Source organism: Plecotus auritus (assembly GCF_963455305.1).
Source record: "Plecotus auritus genome assembly, chromosome: 1".
NCBI lineage: Eukaryota > Metazoa > Chordata > Mammalia > Chiroptera > Vespertilionidae > Plecotus > Plecotus auritus.
Window position 1 is genome coordinate 203,624,460 of NC_137770.1, and position 27,565 is coordinate 203,652,024.

At 42.1% G+C, this 27,565-nt stretch overlaps 1 protein-coding gene across 2 annotated transcripts; it reads left to right on the forward strand.

Moving 5' to 3' along the window:
- Positions 1-251: 251 nt before the first annotated feature.
- On the forward strand, positions 252-27,562 carry LOC308246306 (UDP-glucuronosyltransferase 2B31-like). 2 transcript variants are annotated; one of them, XM_080664436.1, is made up of 6 exons: positions 252-1,036; positions 2,754-2,902; positions 14,084-14,215; positions 17,706-17,793; positions 18,751-18,970; positions 26,042-27,562. In XM_080664436.1, the coding sequence occupies exons 1-6, from the start codon at positions 316-318 to the stop codon at positions 26,319-26,321; spliced, it is 1,590 nt and encodes a 529-aa protein (XP_080520562.1). In that variant the 5' UTR covers positions 252-315; the 3' UTR covers positions 26,322-27,562. The 2 variants fall into 2 exon arrangements, with proteins under 2 accessions (XP_080520562.1, XP_080520563.1); XM_080664437.1 differs by having other exon boundaries at positions 271-784.
- Positions 27,563-27,565: the final 3 nt, after the last annotated feature.

Here is a 27,565-nt window from a genome sequence, read left to right on the forward strand (position 1 = left end):
CTTATTTCTGGTTATGGCCTTTCCTTTTCTACTTAAAGGAGATGCTTTAAGTGGAAATAAACAGAAGACTTGCAAATACAAGGTCATTGATAATGCTTATAATCATAAAATAGATATTAAAGCCACTTAACTTACAAACAAGATCATCTATTTTACTTTTCCCACTTCCATCCAAATGGTCTGACTGTTCATCGAATATATTTACCCTGGATGTGTGGGTTATATTTTAACTTCTTGATTGATATCCCTTTGGACATAAGCATGAGCCATGGGAAAGGGATCAGCCATTTGAAAAGAAGCCTGTAAGCCTCCAGGATGCCTAGGAAGTGGGTTTCAGTTCTGCTGCTGCTACAGCTGAGTTGTCACTTCAGCCCTGGGAGTTGTGGGAAGGTGCTGGTGTGGCCCACAGAATACAGCCATTGGATCAACATGAAGACAATCCTGGATGCACTTGTCCAGAGAGGTCATGAAGTGACTGTTCTGACATCTTCAGCCTCAATTCTTATTGATCCCAATAAACCATCTGCTATTCAATTTGAGATTTTTCCTGCATCTTTAACAAAAGATGATTTTGAGGATCTTTTCATGCGACTGATCTCTAAGTGGACATATATGCCAAAAGATACATTTTGGACTTATTTTTCACAAATGCAAGATATCTTTTGGGAATATTATGATTATGTTCACACACTCTGTAAAGATGTAGTTTTGAACAAGAAACTTATGACGAAACTATATGAATCAAGGTTTGATGTCGTTCTTGCAGATGCCATTGGACCCTGTGGTGAGCTGCTGGCTGAGCTACTTAAAATACCTTTTGTGTACAGTCTCCGCTTCTCTCCTGGCTATAACATTGAAAAGTACAGTGGAGGACTTCCATTCCCTCCATCCTATGTACCTGTTGTCTTGTCAGAATTAAGTGATCAAATGACATTCATGGAGCGAGTAAAAAATATGATTTACATGCTTTATTTTGACTTCTGGTTCCAAATATATAATCACAAGAAGTGGGATCAGTTTTATAGTGATGTTCTAGGTAAGTCATGTTTTAATTGATAGCTTGAAATCCTAACTTTGCTAGTGCCACGGGAGGAGAGTTTGTACAAATATAAAGTCAGAGGAAATATCTTTTATAAGTAAAATGACTAAATAATAATATATAATGATCTTTCAATCTCACAAATATTATAGAAATGTTTAAATTATAAGGCTGTTTTTAACCCTGTGATCCATTATTAGTACAGGAGATTTCAGGAAGTCAAAAACCACAAATTGAAGCACTGAGGAGTTCTAGAAGCCATTATATCAATTCTTTGTCTGTTTATAATAGAATTTATTTTTTATTCTTTTTTTCTGGGTAAAGTGTTTTATTCTCTCTTTGTTTTTTCTTAAATATAATGTCAAAATATTGCCCATCCTACACTTATTGTTAGAGAACTTTTAAGTTCACAGCAATATTGAGTAATATTTCCCATATAATTCCTTCCCGCACACATATATAGACTCCCTCATTTTCAACATATCACACCCACGGAATAAATGTGTTAACAATTGTTGAACCTAGATTGGCACATCGTTATCATCCAAAGACCACAGTTCATGTTGGAGTTCACTCATGGTGTTACATATTCCATGGGTTTTAACAAATTTATAATGACATGTATTATACAGAGTAGTTTCACTACCCTAAAAATTCTGTGCTGTACTTATTTCCAAAATACCTACTTTACTATAATTTTTCAACTTAAGAAAAAGGCATTAGAAATTTGATTAAATATCTTAATCAAAGCAGAAAAGCACATTGAGAAGTTTATTTCTAGCACAGCTGCCCAATGAACTTTGAGATAATTGTTTCCACTTGTTTCTCCTCAGTTTCTTTATTTTAAAATTAAACTGTTTGCCATGTTACCTAAAAAACTCTTTCACAATGGGGAGATATAATGGCTCCAAACCTGACTCAAGAACCTACAGTTCAAAGTTTCTAATAACTACATATTCATTCACTCAGTGTTTACACTCTGTTTTAAAGGTCGAAATCATGTTGAAGTGTGGACAATCAAGTTATTGGCCTGTATTTGTAAAAACTGTATTTTTCATTACAGACAAAATGAGCCAAAATTAAAGGGAGCACATCTATTTCCATAACTTTTGAAAACTTTCCAGCTGTTATTTGCAAATATTATTATTAAATACATATAAATATTATTAAGCTCCAAAAATGAACAAAATGCAATTATAGGTGTCAGGAACTAAGATATACTTCAAAAACATCACAGTTCTTAGAAAATCGAGTATTCAGGGAATAGCTTGCTAAATTGTAGAAACTAAAGCTGAGTATTTATAAGGCAACATGTGTCCATTGTTTAATTGATTAGGGAGCTCAAATAATTGTGTACATTTGCAACTCTTACTTTTGTAGTTTTACAAAGAAAACAAATATGTTTAATTCTATAGTGGCTTACATTTAATTTATCATTGTGAATGTACTGATGTCACATTAGAGATAAAAAGTCTCTAGCATTTTGTCTTATATATTTGAACATAAACATAAAACCTGAAATTTTACATATTTTATCACCTATATGAGTATGTATACATATATACCATACACATAAATATTTATATTATCAAACCACAGACACTTTTAAGCATTTTGGCTACCTTATCCCCAGCACCTTTCAGAAAATGTCCTAGCATAGCACTTACATTAAAATACTCTCATTTCCTCTACCTTCTGTTTGCTTCCCCTTCAGGAAGACCCACTACATTATATGAGACAATGGAGAAAGCTGAAATGTGGCTCATTCGAACCTATTGGGATTTTGAATTTCCTCGCCCAGTCTTACCACATTTTGATTTTGTTGGAGGACTCCACTGCAAGCCTGCCAAACCCCTGCCTAAGGTAAACCTATTCCTCTTTGTTCTCTTTGGAGGGTATTCACTAGTATTCTACCTTAGAAGGAAAACAATGCCTCAACAATATGAACTGTGTTCCACCAATATTGGCAGCAGAACCCAACATTTACTTGCTGTCATGCCAGCATTTAAAAAATTCCCCATTTTAGACCTGGTCTGACATCCTAGCATAAAGAGGGATTTCATCGCCCATTAAAGCAGGTGTTTTCTGGCATTCACCAATTCTGCACAAAATCTCAGGGAAGATCCCTGGGGGAACATGGTTATCGACATCACAGCTGACTGACAACATGAGCACTAAGAAAATGTACATTGCACAAATAATAAGAACCAAAAATCCTGCATATTTAATATACCAATTTCATCTGAAAATCATCCATAGTACAAAATTGCAAAATAATTGTCAGCATGTAGGATATGAAGGAAAGCAAGAATCTAATATGCTTTAAATTGATATAATGTTTTTAAGACATAATTACAAAATAAGCATCCTTTACTGAATTATTTCATTATCTCCTAAGACATCCTGTTTGTCTACCATTTGATTGACAGCAACATAAAACAGATCTCTTATTCAAGAGTTAACCCAATTTCTAATTAGACTTAAAAATGTTTAGCCATATGTGATAACTTTCACAAGGTCCAAAGCCTGAGATAAAATTAGTAGAAGTTCTATTCAATCTAACCCTATTGTTTTTTTTAGCTTTATTGAGATGTTATTGACATATAATTTTGTAAGATATTTATAGGGTACACTAGAGGCCCGATGCACGAAATTTGTGCAAGAGTAGGCCTTCCTCTCCGTGGCTGCCAGCACTGGCTTCCATCTGGCACCTGGGACCCAGGCTTCCCTCACAGCCCCGGCTTAGTCTGCAAAGATGTTGGGTCTAATTATCACATTACGCTTTTATTATTATAGACTAGAGGCCCAGTGCACAAAATTCTTTCACGGGGGGGTGGGTCCCCTCAGCCCAGCCTGCTCTCTCTCCAATCCAGGACCCCTCAGTGGATGTCCGACTGCCGGTTTAGCACCTTCTCACAATCCAGGACCCCTGGCTCCTAACTGCTCACCTGCATGACTGCCTGATCACCCCTAATCGCCTCTGCCTGCCAGCCTGGTTGCCCCTCACTGCCCCACCTGACAGCCTGGTCACCCCCACCTGATCCCCGTCGGCCTGGTTGAGGCCAACTGCCCCCCTGCTGGCCTAATTGACCCCAACTTCCCCCCCTGCCCTCCTGTTCACCCCTCACGGTCCCCCTACTGGCCTGGTTGCCCCCAACTGCCCCTGTGCTGGCCTGGTCGCCCCTCACTGCTACCCTCTGCCGGGCTGGTCACCCCTCAGTGCCCCCCACCCGCCAGCTTTGTCGCCCCACGCAGCCTGCTGTTTGGTCATTTGGTCGCCCCTCACTGCCCCCCAGCCAGCCTGGTCACCCCACACAGCCTGCTGTTCAGTTGTCTGGTCATCTTTCACTCTCCCCCCACCAGCCTGGTCACCCCATGCAGCCTGCTGTACAGTCATTTGGTCGTCCCTCACTAACCCCCCTGCCAGCCTTGTCACCCCATGCAGACCTGATGTTCAGTTGTTACTGTGAGGGTGTCCTGACCAATTTTCATATTACACTTTTATTAGTATAGTGATTTGAAATATATATATATTGTGAAGGTATTCTGCTCATGTAATTAGCACATCCATCACCTCACGTATTTATCTTCTTTTGTGTGTGTGAGAACATATAAGTCCTGCTCTCAGCAGATTTCAATTATACAATACTGTGTTATCAATTCTAGTCACCAGGTTATACATTAGATCCTCAGATCTTTCATCCCATAGCTAGAAGTTTATAATCGTATACCAACATCTCCCTACTTCCTCTACCCCCAACCTGTGGCAACCACTTTTCAATTCTTTTTATATATTTGCCTTTTTTTTTTTTAGACTCCCTATATAAGTAATAGTATCTGCTATTTGTCTTTTTCTGTCTGACTTATTTAACTTAGTATACTGCCCTTATGGTCCATTTATATTGTAACCAACAGCACAATTTCCTTCTTTCTCATGGCTGAATAATATTCCACTGTGTGTGTGTGTGTGTGTGTGTGTGTGTGTGTGTGTGTGTGTGTGTGTTATACCTTATTCATCTTTTGAGTGACACCAAGGTTGTTTCCATATCTTGCCATTGTGAATAATCCTATATAATAAAAGCCTAATATGCAAATTGATCATCACTCCAACACACAAGATGGTTGCCCCCATATGGTCAAAGATGGCCACCCCCAGGTGGACACAAGATGGCTGCCACAAGATGGCCAGCAGGGGAGGGCAGTTGTGGGTGATCAGGCCTGCAGGGGAGGGCAGTTAGGAGTGACCAGGCTGGCAGAGGGCAGTTGGGGGCAACTGAGCCGGCAGGGGAGAGCAGTTAGGGGCAATCGGGCTGGCAGGGCAGGGCAGTCAGGGGTGACCAGGCAAGCAGGGGAGTGGTTAGGGGGTGATAAGGCTGGCAGGCAGAAGTGGTTAGGGGCAATCAGGCAGGCAGGCAGGTGAGTGGTTGGGAGCCAGCAGTCCTGGATTGTGAGAGGGATGTCCCAGATTGGATAGGGTGCAGGCTGGGCTGAGGGATACCCCCCACCCCGTGCATGAATTTCATTCATCGGGACTCTAGTGCTGCAATATACAAGGAAGTACAGGTATTTTTTCAATATACTGTTTTAATTTATTTTAACTATAGTATACCCAGAACTGGGATTGCTGGATCATATGATAGTTCTATTTTTAATTTTTTTGAGGAAACTCCACACTCTTTTTCATAATGGCTGTAACAATTTCCATTCCTACCAAAACTGTACATGTCCCCTTTCCCCACATCCTTGCCAAATTTATTAGCTCCTGTCTTTTTTTATTATGACAGGCATTCTACCAGGTGTTAGGTGGTATCTCACTGTGGTTTTCATTTGCTTTTCCCTGATGATTAGTGACGCTGAACCCCTTTCCATTTACCTGTAGTCCATTTGTATGTCTTTGGAAAATGTCTCTTCAAAGCTATTCCCATTTTTAATCTGAGATATGTGAGTTCTCTACATATTTTAGATATTAACCCCTTATCAGATATATGATTTCCAAATATTTTATCCCATTCCGTAAGTTGCATTTTAATTTTGGTGATGCTTCTCTTTATTGTGCAGAAGCTTTTAGTTTGAGGCACTCCCACCTGTTATTTTTACTTCTGCTTTCCATGCTTTTGGTGTGTACCCCAAAAAGAAAAAATCATTGACAAAACAAATATCAAGGATTTTTTCCTTTTTGATAGTTTATTGTGAGTGTATAAATATACAATTGAGTTTCGTACATTGATTTTGAATCCTGGAACTTTACTTAATTTTTTTATTAATTCTAAAAGCTTTTAATGGAGTCTTTAGTGTTTTCTATATATACTAGTGGCCTGGTGCATGCAATTCATTGGGGGGGGGTTCCCCTCAGCCCAGCCTGCACCCTCTCCAAATGGGGACCTCTTGGGGGATGTCCCTTGGGGGATGTCCAAAGACTTGCAATCTGGGACCGTTGGCTCCTAACCACTCAGCTGCCTGCCTGCCTGATCGCCACTAACAGCCTCTGCCTGATCACCCCTAACAACCCTCCCCTGCCAGCCTGATCTCTCCCCCAACTGCTCTCCCCTGCCGGCCTAATCTTGCGCCCAACTGCCTCTGCCTGTCTGATCACCCCTAACTGCCCTCCCCTGCCAGCCTGATCTTGCCCCCAACTGCCCTCCCTTGCTGACCTGATCTCGCCCCAATGGCTCTCACCTGCCAGCCTAATCACCCCTAACTGCCTCTGCTTGCCTGATCACCCCTAACTGCCCTCCGCTACCGGCCTGATCTTGCACACAACTGCCCTCCCCTGCTGGCCTGGTTTCCCCCAACTGCCCTCCCCTGCCGGCCTCGGCCCCCACCACCATGGCTTTGTCGGGAAGGTAGTCGGATGTCCGGAAGATGGCTGGTAGACCCAGTCTAATTAGCATATTACACTTTTAGTAGTATAGATTATATAGGATAAGATTGCTTAAATGGGGTGGTGGTGAAGCCTTTTGCAGCAGGAGGAGATGCTCTTGGCAGACAAAAATACATAATCCTTATATATGGACTGATGGCCAGCCATATGCACTATACTGCCAAAAGGGTCATTAAAAAATTGAACCACTTTCTTACACCTTACACCAAACAGCTGTTGCCCTTAAAACCCCTCCTCAGCCCCCACCTTAGGTTCTGCCTTGGCAGTTCACCCTGATTAGGTTCTGATTGGTCAGTTTCTATGTCAGTCAGCATCAAAAGCTCCACCTCCTAGACAGCCATTGGCTCCTTGCAATTCACCCAGGCTTGGTTCCGATTGGTCAGTTTCTTTGCCAGTCAGCGTCTCTGGGCCTATCAACAGGACTGATCAGAGAGGCGGGGCTAATCAGTAGCCCCAGTGGAGCCCCAAGAGAAAGAGAGGCACAGCTGCTGGCCAGGCCCTGAGAGAAAGGATGAGGCAAAGCTGATCAACAGCTGTCATGGAGGATCTGATCCTGCTTCTCTCTCCAGGCCTCTCTTCGAGCCTGATCTGCAGCCCCTAGGCAGTCAGTGCTGGGTCATGGCACCTGCAGCGGTGGGCAGTTGGTGCTAGGTCACCACTGCAACCCAGCACTGATTTTCAGTCGGTCAAGCCTTCAGTCGTTTTGGATGTTACAGACCCTGGGTTTTTATATATTAGGATTATCATGACATCAGTAAATAGAGACCATTTTACTTTTTCCTTTCCAATTTGGATAACTTTTATTTTATTTTGTTGCCTAACTGCTCTGACTAGGGCTCCAGGTAATATTTTGAATAAAAGTAGCAAGATTGGGCATCTTTGTCTTTTTTACTGATCTTAGTGGAAAAGCTTTCTGTTTTTCATCATCGAGTATTTTAGCCTTGGGTTTGTCATAGATGGCCTTTATTTGGTTGTAGTCTTTCCCTCTATATCCATGCTGTTGAAAGTTTTCATAATGACTGGATGTTGAAATTTTGTCAAATGCTATCTATCTCTCTTCAGATCTGTTAATGTTTGCTTTTCATTTAGGTGCTCCTATGTTGGGTGTATAAATATTTACAAATGTAATATCATCTTTCTGGATTGACCTTTTAATCATTATATTTCACTTTGTCTGTTGTGACCATTAGCTTAAAGAGTATTTTGCTGGTATAAGTACAGCTAACCCTGCTTTCATTATTTCCATTTTCATGAAATATCTTTTCCATCCCTTCACTTTTGATCTGTGTTGTGTCCTTAAATCAGAAGTGAGTCTCTTCTAGGTAGCATATATTTTGGTCATATTTTCTTTTATTTTTATGGACTCAATCACCTATGTATTTGGGTTGCAGAACCTAGCCATTTTCATTTAAAGTAAAATCAATAGATAAGTATGGATTTACTATCATTATTTTTAACGTTTTTCTTGCTGTTTTGTACTTTTTTCTTCCTTTCTTCTTTTACTCTTATCCTTTGCAATTTGATAATTTTTACAGTGAAATACTTAAATTCTTACTCTTTTTCTTTTTGTGTCTCTACTATAGGTTATTACTTTGTAGTTGCCATAAGACTTACATAAAACATCTTGTATTTATGAAAGTCTATTTTAAGCTAATAACAACTTAACTCTAAAGCAAGGGTCCTCAAATTTAAACAGGGGGCCAGTTCACTGTCCCTCAGACCATTGGAAGGCCAGACTATAGTTTAAAAAAGAAACTATGAACAAATTCCTATGCGCACTGCGGGCCCGGGACGAGTCGGCTGCTAAGCAGGACAGGCAGCGGCACCCGGCGGGCCGGATAAATGTCCTCGGCGGGCCGCATGTGGCCCACGGGCCATAGTTTGAGGACCCCTGCTCTAAAGGCATGATAAAGCTCTATATTTCTAATCTCTTCCACATATATATTTGTCACACTCTACATACTTTCACCAATGTATCCATTAAAAATTATTTTTAATACTTTTTAATACCTAATAGTAGAGTTATAAATAATTTATCCACCACCATTACATTAGAGCAGCTGTGGGCAAACTATGGCCTGCGGGCCGGATCCGGCCCGTTCGGCTGTTCTATCCGGCCCATGGAGCCGAAAGAGCAGAGGGTTCTCTTGCTCTCCCCTCCGCTCCTTTACTTTGAATTTATATTAGTTCACACACTCCATCCATGCTTTTGTTCCGGCCCTCCGGTCCAGTTTAAGAACCCATTGTGGCCCTCGAGTCAAAAAGTTTGCCCACCCCTGCATTAGAGTATTCCTCATTTAACTACATATTTACCATTACCAGTAGAGTTGTACTTTCCTGTTTTCCTGTTACTAATTAACACCCTTTCATCTCAGCTTGAAGAATTCTTTTAACACTTCCTTTGAGGCTGGTAATAGTGGTCCTTCAGCTTTTGCTTATCTGGAAGCTTTTTATCTCTCATTCAATTCTGAAGGACAACTTTATTGGGTACAATATTATTTGTTGGCAATCTTTTCCTTCAGTACTATGGATATATCATGTTATTCATTCCCTGGCCTCCAATATTTCTGCTAAAAAATCTGCTGATAGGCTTAGGTTGTTCCCTTATTTATGACCAGTTGTTTTTCTTTTGCTGCTTTTAAGTTTGTCTTTAACTTTTTACAATTATAGTGTGTCTTGGTGTAGCTTTCTTCGTATGCCTCTTTTTGGAACTCTATGGGCTGTCTAGAAATGAATATCTGTTTCTTTCCTCAGGTTAGGAAAGTTCTCAGCCATCATTTCTTTAAATAACTTTTCCACCCCCTTTCTCTTCTCCTTCTAGGAACTCTATAATGCATATAGTGTTGCAACTGATAATAGTCCCTATGTCTCTTAAGTTATCTTCACTCTCTAACATTCTTTTTGTTGTTGTTCATGATTGGATGAATTCTACTGTCTTTTCTTTAAGTTTTATGATCCTTTTCCACTTATCAATTATATTTTGAATCTTTCTATTGAATGTTTCTGTGCATTTAATACATTATTCAGCTCTGTGATTTCTGTTCGATACTTTCAACTCTGTGAAATTTTCACTTCATTCATACATTATTTTCCTAACTTTGGTTAGCATGTTTATGACCATTATTTTGAACTCTTTATCAGGTAAGTCACTTATCGTCATTCCATTAAGGTATGTTTCTGAAGGTTTGTCTGGTTCTTTGGTTTGAAACATAACATATCCCTGTTTCATTTTCCTTGACAAAACAAGCTCCTTTCCCAGTCTTGACAGGATGATCTAATGTGGGGATAAACCTTATCCATCAGCCCAGCCAGAACTCTTGGTTGTGGCTCTAAATCTCTGTGACTGTCCAATCTACCTTCTTTGTTCTTATGTAATGGAAGGTGTGCCAAAACCTGTCAGTATCCCAAAGAAAATAACTGCAGTCATGTCATATGTAGGTCAAGCATCTCAAACTTGTGGCCAACTGGCCGCATGCCTACAGGAGGCATGCAGGCTGCCAGCTGTGAGTTTGACATGCTTGATCTAGCTGTAGGCTGATTAGAAGCTGGACCCTCAGGCAGCAACCAGGATAGTATGTAATTAGGGTCCTTCCAGGGAGAAACTAGGAGATGATTTGCCTGCTCCTTTTGTACTGCTGTAGCCTCTGAAGGGGCTCTTGAACCATTAATAAATTTGGTTGCTACGGTCTGTGGGACTCATGAATACAAGTCTCATTGGCTATCAAAGCCAGTAGATCTAGATATCCATTGGGTGGCAGGGGAAAAAGTGGGCTGACAGATGTGTATACAAGCTCCTTGCAGGGAGATATTTGTAATTAGGTGTGAGCTCAAGTGAGAGGCCTTATGAGGTGTCTGCTGGCTTCTCCTGACTCCAGGGAAATGTGGTTAAGTAACCGTGATGTATTTTCATGTTTGCACAATATGTAGGTGTCACTCTGCTAGTTCCTAGAATTCTCTCAGAGGAAACTGCTCGCTGTATAGCTGCAGAGAGTTTAAATGTTGCTACAGGTCAAAGGAACCCCACACCTTAGCTAGATGCACCATATGGATTTTAGGAATATTCAGTGACCTTCATATTGAAACTAAACAGCATCATAGTAAAGTTATAATTTTAAAGAATGGCCTAAACATTGCAAAGTCGGCATGGACAAAGTCTGAAAAGTTTTATGCTACTTTCTTTTACCTGTAAAAGCACCATTTCGAAAAAACACTTTATGACAATGACATTTTTTGGAAAGTACTGTACAGTTTATTTTGGAAGGTTTTAATTATTATTTTTAAAGAAAGAAAAAAAACAAATAATAAATTTAAAACAGACGGGACAAAAAAGGTATGAGTATTCAGTTTTAACAAAAGATTCAGGAAACATTTGGGTCATCTACATTTCATTTTTTTTTTTTTTGAGAAGAGTAATTATGCCAGTATGGAAAGTAATGAAATTATAAATATTGTCAAGGATTAGGGATCACATGTCAAAATTATTTTCAAATAAAACCTGACTTCAACAGACTTAAACACATGAAAATGAGCTTTTCAAGAGGGTTTCAGCCCTGCTGTACCTTCTCAATGTAATTAAGGTGCTCCATGGAGAACTTGGTAAGGTGATAATGGAGTCCCTCACAGAAAATCACTCTGAGCACTTTCTAATGAGACATTAATTTTACAATATGATTTCAGGTGTCATATGTAAATAAGGCCATAAATATGGTCAATCAAATATGTGACTGTACATATATAATTCTATAGGAATATTTCAAGGACATTCCAAACCATTATACCAGACTCCTGAATATCAATTACCCTTAACTTCTAGCCTTTCAAAATTGGCTCAGAGAAAGTATTTAGGAAACTGTAACAAAGAATTACCGAAGTGAGAGAGAAAGATACATGGTGATTCCAATCATAATTCTTATGGCAATAAAACACTAATGACTAATCTAAAATACTCCTACAGAACACCTGCCTTAAATGAAACAGAAGTGATTGTGTAGAACCATAATGATAAAGAATAAAAAGTGAATACAGAACTGCTATGTAGCTTCCTTCCAAGAGTCCATATTAGTAATTAAAAACATTATAGTCATATAAAATTGTCTAACTTATGTGTACTGGCTCTATTTCATTTCTTGGTAATATATATATCTACACTAATAAAAGAGAAACATGCAAATTGACCATACCTCCATTACACCCACAAGCCACGCCTACCTACCACCCAATCAAGAGCGAGTATGCAAATTAACCCAACCAAGATGGCTGTGGCCACGGAGCTGGAGCCAGCTGGAGGCTTGGGGTGCGCCCGGCCATAGAGGAAGCCAAGCTTCCCCACCCACCCTGGCCTGCCTTGGCCTCCGCTCAAGGCTACAAAGTTTCAATTATAGAAGATAAATAAATCCCAGATACTTCGAGCCAGCCCTGGCCTCCACTTGGGTTGCCGGGGCCCATAGCCAGCCTACAAACCACCACAGACCCCTCACCCAGGTCGCCCCACACCCCAAGGGAACACCTACTCTGATCTATGACACCCTTCAGGGCAAACCAGCCAGCCCCAACCTGTGCACCAGGCCTCTATCCTATCTAATAAAAGAGTAATATGCAAATTGACCATCACTCCAACACACAAGATGGCTGCCCCATGTGGACACAAGATGGCCGCCACAAGATGGCCAGCAAGGGAGGGCAGTTAGGAGGGACCAGGACTGCAAGGGAGGGCAGTTGTGGATGATCAGGCCAAAAGGGGAGGGCAGTTGGGAGGGAACAGCCTGCAAGGGAGGGCAGTTGGGGGCAATCAAGCCTGCAAGGGAGGGCAGTTAGGGAGGACCAGGCCTGCAGGGGAGAGCAGTTGGGGGGGACCAGGCCTGCAGGGGAGGGAAGTTTGGGGGGACCAAGGCCTGCAGGGGAGGGCTGTTGCGGGGGACCAGACCAGCAGGGGAGAGCAGTTAGGGGCGATGAGGTTGGCAGGGGAGGGCAGTTAGGGGGTACCAGGCCTGCAGGGTAGGGCAGTTGGGGGGGACCAGGCTGGCAGGGGAGGGCAGTTAGGGCAATTGGGCTGGCAGGGGAGCAGTTAGGCATCAATCAGGCTGGAAGGGGAGTGGTTAGGGGTGATCAGGCTGGCAGGCAGGTGAGCAGTTGGGAGCCAGCAGTCCTGGATTGTGAGAGGGATGTCCGACTGCCCATTTAGGCCCGATTCTGATGGGATCGGGCCTAAATGGGCAGTCGGACATCCCTTGAGGGGTCCCAGATTGGAGAGGGTGCAGGCTGGGCTGAGGGACAACCCTCCCCAGCATGAATTTCGTGCACCGGGCCTCTAATATATATATATTAATATATATTGCATATATATCACATATATTTCTTGCAAAAATATACATGATAAAGGAAATCAATCTCATATAACATGCATCCTTCAACAGGAACAGAAATATTGAGTCTGTTTAAAAAAAAAAAGCAACTACTGAAAACAATGGAGATTCTCCCAAAAATATAAGAGTAGGATTACCATATGGTCTGGCAATTCCACTTCTTGGTATATATCCGAAAGAATTAAAATCATGATCTCAATAAAATATTTACACATCCAAATTCAAAGCAGCACAATTCACAACTCAAAAGTGGAAGCAACCCGAAAGCCCATGGACAGAAGAATCAATAAACAAAATCCAGTATTTACATACAAAGCAATTTTACTCAGGCTTAAAATTGAAGGAAATTCTAACACATGTTATAACATGGATAGAGCCTGAGGATATCATGTTAAATGAAGTGAGTCACTGACAAAAGGCAAATGCTGTATGATTCCACTTACATTATGTATCCAGACTGGTCTAGTTAACAGAAACAGAAAATAGAATCATAGTTACCAGGGACCAGTGAAGAGGGAAATATTACATAATGGGTACAGTTGCAGTTTTGCAAGATGAAGAAGTTCTATAGCTTGGTTGTGCAATAATGTGAATATATGTATTACTGCATTGTACACTTAGGAACTGTTAAGATGGTAAATACTATGTTATGTATATTTTAGCACAACTTGTAAAAAAAAAAGTACTCATAACTCCAGATAATACTTGATTTCTCTCATAAGTTGTTTGAACGCATTCCTATCAATGGCATTTGCTATGCTACTACTCTTTTGTGATGGAGCAATTATTTTTTCTTTACAGGAGATGGAAGAGTTTGTCCAGAGCTCTGGAAAACATGGTATTGTCGTGTTCACTTTGGGATCAATGGTCAGGAACATATCAGAAGAAAGAGCCAATGTGATTGCCTCGGCCCTTGCACAAATTCCACAAAAGGTTAGACTAAGCACCTTAACAGTGTACAGCTATCCAGGTGCTAATTACATAAATTTCCTGTGTGATATGTAAGCCATTATGATAGCTCTTATTTATCTCAGTTATGAATTCAAACCAAAAGATACAAGGCAGGCGCTAAAATAGTAGTACGAAAGTTGTGTTTAACAGTAACTTTGGCATTAACATTGTGATCAGAATGAAATATATTTAAGAGGTACAATGTAAAGTTTGGTGTTATAGTGATATTGCAGGAGGGTACCAAAATCACCAAACTCTGCCCTGTCATTTGCTCCATCTCATTGTAGGATTCCTGAAGACACGGTACACATTACATGTTCCCAGAAAGGAGTAAAATTCTAACAGTAATGTTAAACAGGAATTGATGACAGTCTGAAAGTAGGCATGCCATTTGAGGTTTGCTAAGTAATCCAGGCCACTCTTACTTCCCTAATTTTTGAAATAGGCCTATTCAGTGTGATTTTCTGGGTGCTGTTGAGAGAAAGAATAGCCAGGACTCACTAAGCTGGGTCCAGGTAACCAAGCCAGCCACAGTGATCTAGAGAAAGCAAAGCTGTCACAATCTGGTTGATTGAGTCCTATAAAAGTAGAGGAAGATAAATTAGAAAGGCGGTGGGGGGGGGGGGTCGGTGGATCCATCATTAAAGTGACAGTGTTCTTTATAAAATATATCTCCCAAAAATCTCTGCTTCTAACCCATCAGAATAATAACTTCTCCCAGTTGAGGAAGGAGTAGGGAACATAATGAGGAGTCCATTAGAAATAAGCCCAGTATGGAAAAGTTCAGATGCCATAAAACAGAGTAGTAAGATATTTTCCATAAAACAGAGTAGTAAGATATTTTCTAATATATTTATAGATTACACCTGCAGTCTTTGGGCATTACTGAACTAGTTTTTCATTTCCTGACTGATGTAATTTCTGTTTATAGCCTGTGCTAATTTTTGCTGAAAATCTGCTGCTACTTTAACTTTCACAAAACAAATATATGTTATGCACTAGTAAATTATAATCCAGTTTATGAGAACTGCTGATATTTATGAGAATTTCAAAATCAGAATCTAGTTGGTTCCTGGATATAAAAATAGTTTGGCTACAAGTCAGATAGTAATCAGTACTATCCATGCTATATAGTGTGTCACTGAAGTGTTCACACTTAGTTGAAAAAACTTTAGCATCATCACAATTTTGGATTTTTTTCAACAGCTATCCTATCTAATAAAACAGTACTATGCAAATTAACCATCACTCTGTCACAAAGATGGCAGCGCCCATAGCCACAATATGGTGGCACCCCGTCCTCTCAGCCCCTTTGGAGTCCCCCAGTCCCAGTGGGGCAGCCACTGAGAGCAGGCAGCGTGAGCAGCCTGGCGGAATGCTTGCTTCATCGCTGCGCCCAGCTCAGGCCGGCCCCCCAGAGCCGGAGAGGACACAAACAGGGACGGGGGCTGGCCCGCAGCCTCCGCGGCCGAGCACAGGCCCGGAAAGGAGACAGCGGGCCCTCCTCTCTTGGAAAGGGGTCCCTTCCGCCTACCACAGAATAGGCGTGGGCCGCTCCCCGCTCCCACAGAAGCAGCACGGCTCCCTCCTGCCTCCTGTGGAATGAAGGCAGGTCCCTACCGCCTTCCACGGAAGGCACTTGGCTCCTGTGGAAGCAGCATGGCTCCCAGCAGTGCTCTGCGGTTCCTGCCGGCTCCCACGGAAGCGGCGGGCAGCCTACTGAGTGCGATATCGCTTGATGGGCCACTAGTACTGTAATAAAGTGCTAACAGGCTCTTCTTTTTTACATTTAAAAGATTTCCAATCCTAGACATAGTAATAAATCTTTGGTTCATGGGGATCAAAAACCTGTGGTACATTTACACAGTGGAATTCTACTCAGCCGTAAAAAAGAAGAAAATCTTTCCTTTGGGGACAGCAAGGATGGACCTGAAGAGTATTATGCTAAGTGAAACAAGCCAGTAAGAAGAAGACAAATACCATATTATTTCACTCATATGTGGAATCTAAACAAACAAACAAACAAAAAGAAACAGATTCATAGATAGCAACTGACAGCTCTCAGGATAGGGGTAAGGAGGTTGGGGGGAAGAGGGGAGTGGCAGGATTGGGGAAAAAAAAGGAAAAATTCATGGACACAGACAACAGTGTGTTGATTTCAGAGGGGAAGGGGATGAAGAGAGCTGGAGGAGGGTACAGGGTGGATAAATGGTGATGGGCAGAAACTTGACTTTGGGGGGTGAACACACAATACAGTGTACAGATGATGTGTTGTAGAATTGTACACCTAAAACCTGTATAATTTTGTTAATCAGTGTCACCAAATAAATTCAATAAAAAAGAAAAATTATGAAAAAAATAATCAGTGACTTTAAATAGATAAAACAGAAAAATGTGAAAATAAAGTTAAATCTTTGATGTTAAAATATAACTTATGAGACAAGTAGATATAAGAAAACTTCCTCCTGTAATACTTAAAAATACAGGTTAATATTACATTGCAAAATGAGAGAAATTATAAGTAAACTAGAGAACCTCCTGCATGGCAGTTGGAGGCAGGGGGGTGGCTCAGCCCAGCCTGTGCCCTCTCACAGTCCAGGAGCCCTTGAGGGATGTCCACCTGCTGGCTTAGGGCCACTCCTCTTGCAATCCAGGACCGCTCGCTCCTTACTGCCTGCCTGTGCGCTGCTACTTACCGCTCAGATTGCTGCTCCTTAGCACAGCTGCGGGTGCGGGCGCGGCTCCACCACCACCGCTGGGCCTGCCAGCCATGATCCTGGCTTCTGGCTGAGTAGTGCTCCCCCTGTGGGAGCACACTGGACACCAAGGGGCAGCTCCTCCATTGAGTGACTGCCCTGTGGTGATCAGTGTACATCATAGTGACCGGTCGTCCCACTGGTTGTTCTGCCATTTGGTCAATATGCATATTAGGGTTTTATTATATAGGATGTGTAGTAAACACCAACATTTTGCACTAGAATTATAATGACTAGACCTAAATTTTTTGAAATATGTTTTTATTGATTTTAGAGAGGAAGGGAGATGGAGAGATAGAAACATCAATGATGAGAGAGAATCATTGATCAGCTGCCTTCCACACACCCACAACCCCTGCATGTGCCTTGACCGGGAATTAAACTGTGACCTCTTAGTTCATGGGTCGATGCTCAACCACTGAGCCATGCTGGCCAGGCCTAAAATGTTTTAAATACTCCAATTTATCATTGATGATCTCATTTGTATTCCAGTATGTGTTCAACATCATTATTGCATTCATACTTGATTGAATGTAAATAAACACATAAAATGTGGGTATTTCTATCATGCCAATGTTATAATAGTTCTCATTTTTAATCTCTTGTCCTTATTACTTATCTGTATATGAAGGGCTTTAACTTAATTGCTTTTTAATATGAACATGCTATACCTTTAGTTCAACTCATGGAATAAAATACTTTCTTTACTTTAACAGGTTCTATGGAGATTTGAAGGCAAGAAACCAGATACGTTAGGGTCAAATACTCGGCTCTATAAGTGGATCCCCCAGAATGACCTTCTTGGTGAGACTGAAAAACAAACACTAAAATAACAATAACTCCAAAGAGAGCGATAATACTTCAAAAAGAAACAAATTTACTTAACATTTATTTTAGAAAAACTCAAAAATAAAACTTAATTTCCTTATATTTGTTTGCCAGTCCTGTGGAAAAAGGATAACACATAAATGCTAACATTTTATTATAGACTGTCTCCTCCCTTACGTCTGAAATCAAAGATCTTTGTTTCAGGTGTAATTACTTCTCATGAAGAATTTTTCTATAACTACCATTCTGCCTCCTACTTCTCCCTTCTTATTTCTATTTTTTTCCACTTCTGTATGGGTATTCATTCACTGCCATTAAAAAATAAGAGCACCTCTTTTGTTACCAGTGGCTCCATTTTCAATAGAGAAATAGCCATAATCTTCATGAAGTGACAACACATTTCACGATAAAGTGTGGTCTGTTCTTTCTCTGATTCCAGAGTCACCACACTCACATTTCCTGCTGCCTGGACAGCCCACATGTAATACTCGGTGACTTCACTATTTCTTTAAGAGAGTATGTTCTAACATGCCACTTTTTTCCTTTTTTTCTGCACATGCTATTTTTTATCCATAATGCTCTTTTTCTCTTTTTCAAATTTATCTTTATTGTTGAAAGTATTACAGATTTCCTTTTGTTCCCCCATTGACCCCTTCGTCCCAGCATCTGCATTTCGCAGAACGTTCTCTTTCAACTTGTCTACCCAGCAATCTTGTATTCATTTTTCAAGTCACAATGCCATACCAGCATCTATTTACCTCTTCGGCAACTAAAGTTCTTCTTTCTCTGAGATCTAAAATACATTTTAATGCAGTTTCATGTGTATAATAATCTGTCATCTAGAATGCAGTGCCTGAGTGCTTTTTTTGTCCAACTCTTATTTTATTTTTAAGACTTATAATTAATAATTTACTGAAATTCACCCAATCCTAGGTCATCCAAAAACCAAAGCCTTTATAACTCATGGTGGAACCAATGGCATCTATGAGGCGATCTACCATGGGATCCCTATGGTGGGCCTTCCTATGTTTGCGGATCAACCTGATAACATTGCTCACATGAAGACCAAGGGAGCAGCTATCAAAATGGACTTCAACACCATGTCTACTGCAGATTTGCTCAATGCATTGAAGACAGTCATTAATGACCCATCGTGAGTACCACAAATTTAATAGTATTTATAGATTCTTTTGTCAATAAAGAGTACAAGTTTCATCCCATACTGAGAGATTAATTTTAAAATTATTAACATGATTTAACCAATTTAAATCTGCTTTTATTTTCAACCAGACATTAATTTCAAAGTTGCATTTAACCTGATTGAACAGGTAATCAATTACTGCAACAATTTTCTACACAAGCATACACAAAGTTATATTGTTCACTACAAGGACACATTTTTAAAAATATGATAGAACCCATAGAATAAAGAAATGAAGAATTCAAGAAGTTGCAGAAAGTATTTCAATTTAGTGCCAAACATTTCTGAAACTATAAATCTTGTGGACAAAAAAAGGGGTTCCATGGAAAGTACTCCACAGGGTGATCCAATCATAAATTCCTAACTGGGAAGGTCCTGATGAGTAGACATGCTCCAGGACTATAACATATTTACTGAAAGTTTTTACACCAGGACTACCCATTGGTTTTTTTGCATCTAGCTTAATACTCCTTTCAAATACCATAAATAATACCCCTCAAAAGCGGCACTGCCCAGCTGGCGTGGCTCAGTGGTTGAGCATTGACCTGTGAACCAGGAAGTCACGGTTTGGTTCCCAGTCCGGGCACATGCCCAGGTTGCAGTTGTGAGGTTGGTCCCCAGTGGGGTGCATGGGGGAGGCAGTTGATCGATGATTCTCTCTTGTCATTGATATTTCTATCTCTCTCCCTCTCCTTTCCTCTCTGAGATCAATAAAAATGTATTTTTAAAAAAGGGTGGGGTCATTAACTCTCAAGAGTACACATAATCTTATAACTGTATCCTGTAATTCAATCCGTGCTTTGCTTCCTTCAACTTCATGTAATCTTACTTTGTTTTCCCCTTAAACTCAAATGCATAAAGGCAGCTGCAAAACTGTTTTCATAGGGTCATTTGATATCTTGTTCCCAGCATATGTCATTAGTTTGGTTCGAATAAACTCGTAAAAATTCTCTACAGGTTTGGATGTTCTTACATTGACAATAACTTTCTACTTAAAAAAATGATTTTTTACTATAATTATTTTAACATACTTTACAATATAAAAGCCTAAGCAACCATAATGACTGGTCAACCCAATGACCAGTCAACTGGTCGCTATGACACACACTGACCACCATGGGGCAGATGCTCAATGCAGGAGCTGCCCCCGGTGGTCAGTGCACTTCCACAATCAACCTTCCCCAACCAGCCAACCTCCCGAAATCCCTCCCCTCAGCCAGCCCCACCCTGATCATGACTGGGTGAGAGGGCCCCCATTAGCCCCAATCCCTGGCCAGACCAAGGGACCCCACCCATGCACAAATTCATGCACCGGGCTGCTAGTAATATATATATTTTACATACCATAAAATTCAATGTTTAATGTATAAACATCAAATATAGGTAGTATGTTATAGAGTAATGAAACTGTCAATATAATCTAAATTTAGGAAATTTTCACCAGACCCAAAAGAAATCTCATATGCCTTAGAAGTCATTCCCATCCCCCAGTCCTACACAACCATTAATCTACTCTCTATCTTATAAATCACCATATTCTGGATATTTCAGACAAATAGAATCATATATTTGCAAGTGGCTTCTTTCACTTGGCATATTTTTGAGTTTTACCCATGTGATAGCTTTGTATTGCTGAGTAATAGTGTCAACATAAGAAATGTTCAAACCCATAGAGAATTTTTAAAAAAAATTTTAAGAGAGAGAGGGAAAGAGGGAGACACCGATATGAGAGCAGCATTGATCAGCTGCCTCCTGCTGATCTCTACTGGGGATCAAGCCCACAATCTGGGCTTGTGATCTCACTGGGAATTGAACCAACAACCCCCAGTGCAAAGGATTATGGCCAACCAACTGAACCACAGCAACTAACCTCAATTTTTGTATGAGGTTATTTGAACAAAACAGTCAACATGCCAGAAAGCAAGTGTTCCTGAGAATGACTGTTTTGCAGTCTCTTTTATACATCTGGGATTAAGGAGGTAGCATAAGGAAGATTACATTATAGTTAACAAGATTATGTGCTCCCTTGAGGGTAGTTATGCCTTTGAGGAGTCTGAAAAAGAGGACTAATCTGACATTTTAAAGGTATATGAACCTATACACACAAAAACAATGAGCAGGGCTTGCTTATGTCACAGGTAAACCTTTTTGTAAGCATGAGGCATGACTACCCACCATGACTTTACCAGTTAAGAATTTTATGATCAGATCATCCTGTGAGGTTATTTTTGGTTTGATTTATTACAGAACCCCTTTGTTGTCCATAACAGTCTATGTATGGATATACTTCATTTATTTACCCATTGATCAGTTCATGAACATTTTGGTTGTTTCCACATTTTGCTTTTATGAACATTGCCACACATGTTTTCTGTGAATATGTTTTAATTTCTTTTCAAGCATAAATCTAGAAATAGAGTTGCTGGGTTATATGGTAACTCTATGAGGAACTACAAATTGATATCCAAAGAAGTTGCACTGTTTTACATCCCCATCAGCTGTATATGAGAGATCTAAGTTCTCCACAACATTGCCAACACTTGTTATCTGTCGCTTTTTTTATAATATTTTTATTGATTTCAGAGAGAAAGGGAGAAGGAGAGATAAAAGCATCAATAATGAGAGAGAATAATTGATCAGCTGCCTCCTGCATGCCTCCTACTGGGGATCAAGCCAGCAACCTGGGCATGTGCCCTAACCAGGAATCAAACCATGACTTCCTGGTTCATAGTTCAATGCTTATCCAGTGAGTTATACCTGACGGGCTCATCTGTATTTTTTATAACCATCCTAGTAAGTATGAAGTGGTCTCCCCTTGTCATCTTGATTTGCACTTCCCTTAGAGCCATAGCATATTTTTCGTATTAGCATATTTTCATATGCTATTAAGCATGCATATAGCCTGATTAGAGAAATATGTATAGCAATACTTTGACAACTTTAAAATTTGGTTATTTGTCTTATTATTGAACTAGAGGCCCAGTGCATGAATTCGTGCATGGGTGGGGTCCAGCTGGCTCGGCCCCAATAGGGGTGGATTGGGGCCAGGCCTCTTGGAAGGAGGAGAATGGAGAAGGCTGGCTGGCCAGCCCACTCCCCGACTGGGTTGGGGGGTCAATTTGGGGTGGGGCTGGCCATGGGGAGGGTCTGTGGGCAGTGGGCCAGCTGGCCCCACTGCCGAATGGGGTGAGTGGGTTGATCGTGGGTCAGCAGCTGAGGGGTCGTGGGAGCCAGCCCAACCCCCAATTGGGGGGGGTGCGATCAAGGTGGAGCTGGCTGAGAGGAGGGTCTGTAAGCCGATCGGGATGGTGGGGGCTGATCAGGGGTGGGGCCAGCTGTGAGGATGGGTTGTGGGTAGTGGGCCAGCTGGCCCTACCCCCAAATGAAGTGAGGGGGGTCCATTCAGGGGCCAGCAGCCTAGGGGAGGGGACATGGGTGGTTGGCTGGCTGGCTGGCCCTGCCCCTGATTGGAGTGGGGGGGGGGGGGCGCTGATCAAGGGTGGAGCTGGCTGGGGGTAGGGGCCATGGACCTATCAGAGTGGTGGGGGCCCATTGGAGGTGGGGCCGGCTGGGGTGAGGGACTGCAGGTGGTTGGCTGGACACCTCCCCTGATTGGGGTGGAGGGGGCCAATCTAGGGTGGGGCCAGATGGGGGGAAGAGGCTACAGGAGGTTGGCTGGCCAGCCCTATCCCCTATTGGGGGGGTTGCAATTAGGGACAGGGCCAGCCGGGTTGAGGGGCTTCGGGCTGATGGGGGCAGGGCCGGATGGCAGGAAGGGCTGCTGGAGGCAGGGATGGCCAGCCGCCCTGACCTCTATAGGGGTGGGGGGTGGGAGAGTCTGATCAAGGGCGGGGCCAGCTGGGGGAGGAGCTGCAGGAGGTTGGCTGGCTGGCCCCACCCCAATTGGGCTGGTTCACTGGCCCCAGTGGGTATCATAGCGACCGGTCGTTACAGTCGTTACTGCTTTCTGGTTGCTGGCTTTTTATATATAGAGATATAAAGAATTTTTAATGTATTATGCATACAAGTACATTATCAGATATGTAATATGTTAATATTTTCTCCCATTCTGGATGGGTTGATTTTTCACTTTCATGATTTGTCCATTGAAGCATAAAATTTTTCAAATATAATAAGATAGACATTAAAATTTTCCATATTAAAGAGGAAAACAGTGTAGTGCAATTTATAGTGCCTAGTATGGTAAACACCAATTCAGTATTTATTAGTACTATTCACATTATTATTATATTAATAGAGTATCACATAAAGGAATACTTCCAAAATGTATTATTAAGAATAAAATGGTAGAACAATTGAATGATAAGAAAATACCTTAAAATAGGAAAGAATAGGAAAAAAATATAAAACAAGTTGGACAAAGAGAAATCTATCCTATCTAATAAAAGAGTAATATGCAAATTGACCGTACCTCCGCTATACCCACAAGCCATGCCCACAAGCCACACCCACCAGTCAATCAGGAGTGAATATGCAAATAAACCCAACCAAGATGACTGCAGCCACAGAGAGTAGGAGGGAGGCTTGGGTTTCCCTGGCAATGGAGGAAGTCAAGCTTTCCGCCTTCCCTTGCTGGCCCACGCCAGGCTACAAAGTTTCAATTATAGAAGATAAATAAATCCCAACAGAAATGGCAGCAGAACTGTATTAAAGGGTCACGGCATTAGGAAGGTTGAGAACCACTGATTTAAACAGTAAACATAGAGAGATATTTTTCTTATGCTAATATCAGACACAGTGGTTCAAAAGCCTACTGAAAAAAAATATCCTATCCAATAAAGAGGGAATATGCTAATTGACCCCCATGCCATCACAAAGATGGCGGCACCCACAGCCAATAATGCGCCCAGTCCCCTCAGCCCCGCTGGGGCAGCAGGCACGTGGCAAGGCCGGGCCTACCCCAGGTGGGCCCAGCCTTGCCGCGCACCTGCCTCTGGAGTCCCCTAGTCCCCTCAGCCCCCCAGCTGCCCTGGGTCGTCCTAAGGTACAGGCAAGCCTCGGATGTCAGCTTCCCAGCTGCCCAGGGCCGCCCGAGGCTCAGGTAACCAGGGCCAGCCGAGGCTTGAGCTTCCGGCGTGGTAGCAGCAGAGGTGCGATGGCAACATCACCTTCCCCTGACCGCTGGATTGCCTCCTGCACCTGAGGGCTCCCAGATTGTGAGAGGGGGCAGGCTGGGCTGAGGGACCCCCCCTCCAGTGCATGAATTTTCATGCACTGGGCCTCTAGTCTCATAATAATTAATAGATCAATTTTTGAAAACAATACCAATTATCAAATGGTAACGCCTACTAATAAAAACTCAAAATAAAGCAAAGTGGATAAAGAAAAAAATATGCATATCTGTAGTCATAATAGAGTTTTAAACACCATCCTATATAATAAAGAGGGAATATGCAAACTGACTGTCACTCTGCCACAAAGATGGTGTCGCCCACAGTGGAGGCAGGGGATTCCATAACACAAGATGGCTGCACCCACAGCAGAGGCCGAGTTCCCATAACAAGTCTTAATGAGCAATCAGCAGGGACCTGAGGCTGCGCCCCCCCCTCTGTCCCCGTAGGGCTTGACAGGGGACCTCAGGCTGCGTCCCCCACCCTGGCACCAGGCTGGAGGACCTTAACCCACGCCCCCCACCTGGCAGGGCTTGACAGGGGACCTCAGGCCGTGCCCCCCACCAGGCAGGGCTTGACGGAGACCTCAAAGTGTGCCCCCCCTGCCCCAGTGCTAGGCCAGGGGACCTCAGGCTGGGCCCCGTGCCCCAGGCCAGGGGACCTCAGGCCATGCCCCCCCCCCCCACCCACAGGAACATGACCCGGGACCTGGGACTGTGCCCCCACTCCTGGTGGGGCTTGACGGGGACCTGAGGGTGCACTCCCCCATGGCACCAGACCAGGGAACTGAGGCTGCACCCCCGCCAAGCGGGGCATGACAAGGGACCTCAGGCCACGCCCCCCTGCCCAGTGAGGCTTGACTGGATCTCAGGCTGCATCCCCCACCTGATGGGGCTTGATGGGAAACCTCAAGGTGCACCCCCCGCCCCAGGGGACCTGAGGCTGCGCTCCCCACTCGATGGGGCTTGACAAGGGTGGGACCAGCTGGATCTGGATCTAGCCCAATGCGGGAGAGGGGCTGGCCGGGTCTCGGTCTCTCTCAATTTTGAGGCGCACATGGGTGAGCAGGGACTTGACTCTGGGTCCCATGGTGTGCCCCAGATTCTGACAGGAGGAAGATTTTCATATACATTTTACTAATTTTCTTGCATCTCTGACACTTCTATTATAGAAGGGCAAATATCAATATTAAAATATTTCCTCTAATTAATCCCCTTTTAACATGCACGAATTTCATGCATCAAGCCACTAGTACTCTATAACACAACCAGGCCACATGCTTGTGAGCTTGATCCCCAAAATAAAGGATAAGTACCTAAAGTTTTCAAAGAACAAAATTTTAAAATGTAACCTATTTGATATTGTTTTGTGCTAGTCTCAGCCTCTCAATAACCAATGTTGTGTCTGGATCAGCCCATGTGGTTTCTATTATGATTGCAAGATGTCCTTCAGCAATAACCATTAAAAAATGTTTTAAAAATAAAAACGTCTTACTTAAAAAAACTGAAAATTACATAGGACACCTGGTAGAGAGAGCAAAGCACACACACACTGCTTTTATTGGAATGACCCTACTCCCATTAAAACCTTATGAGAATCACTCTGCAAGTGAATTTCCACCATCTCATTTATAGCACTAACAATGGTTCCTACCATTTACTCTGCTAGAAAAGACTGAACTGTCCAACTTCCATCTTCACTTTTAAAAATACATGTTATCAGAAAATTCCAATTTAAAGTCCAAACTATCTATGAAGAAGTAAATTCAATGAATGATTATTCAAATGATTTTGAATAATATTTATGACATTTTCAAAAACCTTTCATGGGCATGATATGCTTAAATAAGTTAACTTTCATTCAATGTGTAATCTTTGTGTTTCTCCTTTAGATATAAGGAGAATGCTATGAAATTATCAAGAATCCACCATGACCAGCCTATGAAACCTCTGGATCGCGCGGTCTTCTGGATCGAGTTTGTCATGCGCCACAAAGGAGCCAAACACCTGCGGCCAGCCTCCTATGACCTCAGCTGGTTCCAGTACCACTCTCTGGATGTGATTGGGTTCCTGCTGGCCTGTGTGGCAACTGCTACATTTGTCATCACAAAATGTGTTCTGTTTTGTTGCCGGAAGCTTTTTAAACCAGGAAAGAAGAATAAAAGGGAGTAGTTGTTTCTGAGGCCTGAAGCTGACATGCCTGAAGCTGATATGCCTCCTTCAATTTATTCCGCACAATGAAGTTGTAACATAAGGAACCCTTCTTCCTGTGACATAATGACTTTTCACAATTTAGCTTCTCAAATCAAAATTTGTTTTCAAGTGATTTACTGTCTGTTTAACAGTTAAAAATATTCATGCCAAAAAGAAAGAAACGGAGCAAAAATAAAATAACAATAAAACAATGTAGGTATATATTGAATTTTATTATATTAATTTTAAATGTATACCAAAAATTAAGCTTAATTATGTTTCCAACATTAGGCATAAACACAAGAACATTAAATGGTTTATTCACAATATCAGTATTACTGTGCTAATACTCAGAATATTTTAACTTTATTCTGGTACGAAATTCTGTGGTTTTATCTTTTGTTAAAGAAACCATTCAATAGTTAGAATTGTGTAAGATGATTCATCCTTCCACTTCATTTTGGGAGACTACTAATGCTCCTTTTTCGGGGGGAGGGTTGTTTTATATATATACTAGAGGCCCTGTGCATAAAAATCATGCACTGGTAGGGTCCCTAGGCCATGGCCGGCAATCAGGGCCGATCTGTGGGGCGACAGCAGGACAATTGGGGGGGAGGGGTGGGGGCCCTGCTGGCACCTGCCTTGGCTGGCCTGGGTCCTGCAGGCTCGGAGCAGCTCCTTCCTTGAGCGTCTGCCCCTGGTGGTCAGTGAGCATCACAGCGACCAGTCATTCTGCCGGTCATTCCGCTGTTCAGTCAATTTGCATGTTAGGCTTTTATTATATAGGATTATCTTTGTTTTTGAAAGTATTACAGATGTCCCCCCTTTTAACCCTCATTTAGCCCCTCCTCCCCGCTCCTGCACCCTCCTGCTCCTTGGTTTTACTGTATGTACAGCCTCAGCATCACTCCTTCCCTAAAACTATGGCAGGTCATTTGCCCTCATCCAGTTTAAGTCATTTCCCATTAAAGTGTATGTGGAGCCATAGCCAGGGCTCAGTGGTTACAGTGTTACCCTGCAGACTGAAGCATTGTGGGTTCGATTCTAGTCAAGGGCACATACCTTGGTTGTAGGTTCTTGTGCTAGAGCAGTGGTTCTCAACCTTTTTAATGCCGCGACCCTTTAATACAGTTCCTCATGTTGTAGTGACCCCCAACCATAAAATTATTTTCGTTGCTACTTCATAACTGTAATTTTGCTACTGTTAATAAATCGTAATGTAA

What these genes read in the sequence shown, in the direction of transcription:
- LOC308246306 (XM_080664436.1), top strand. Translation starts at nt 316, where the DNA reads ATGCCTAGGAAGTGGGTTTCAGTTCTGCTGCTGCTACAGCTGAGTTGT. An exon ending in GTTTTATAGTGATGTTCTAG is followed by an intron (nt 1,037 to 2,753) that starts GTAAGTCATGTT and finishes CTTCCCCTTCAG; the next exon opens with GAAGACCCACTACATTATAT. An exon ending in CCCCCAGAATGACCTTCTTG is followed by an intron (nt 17,794 to 18,750) that starts GTGAGACTGAAA and finishes ACCCAATCCTAG; the next exon opens with GTCATCCAAAAACCAAAGCC.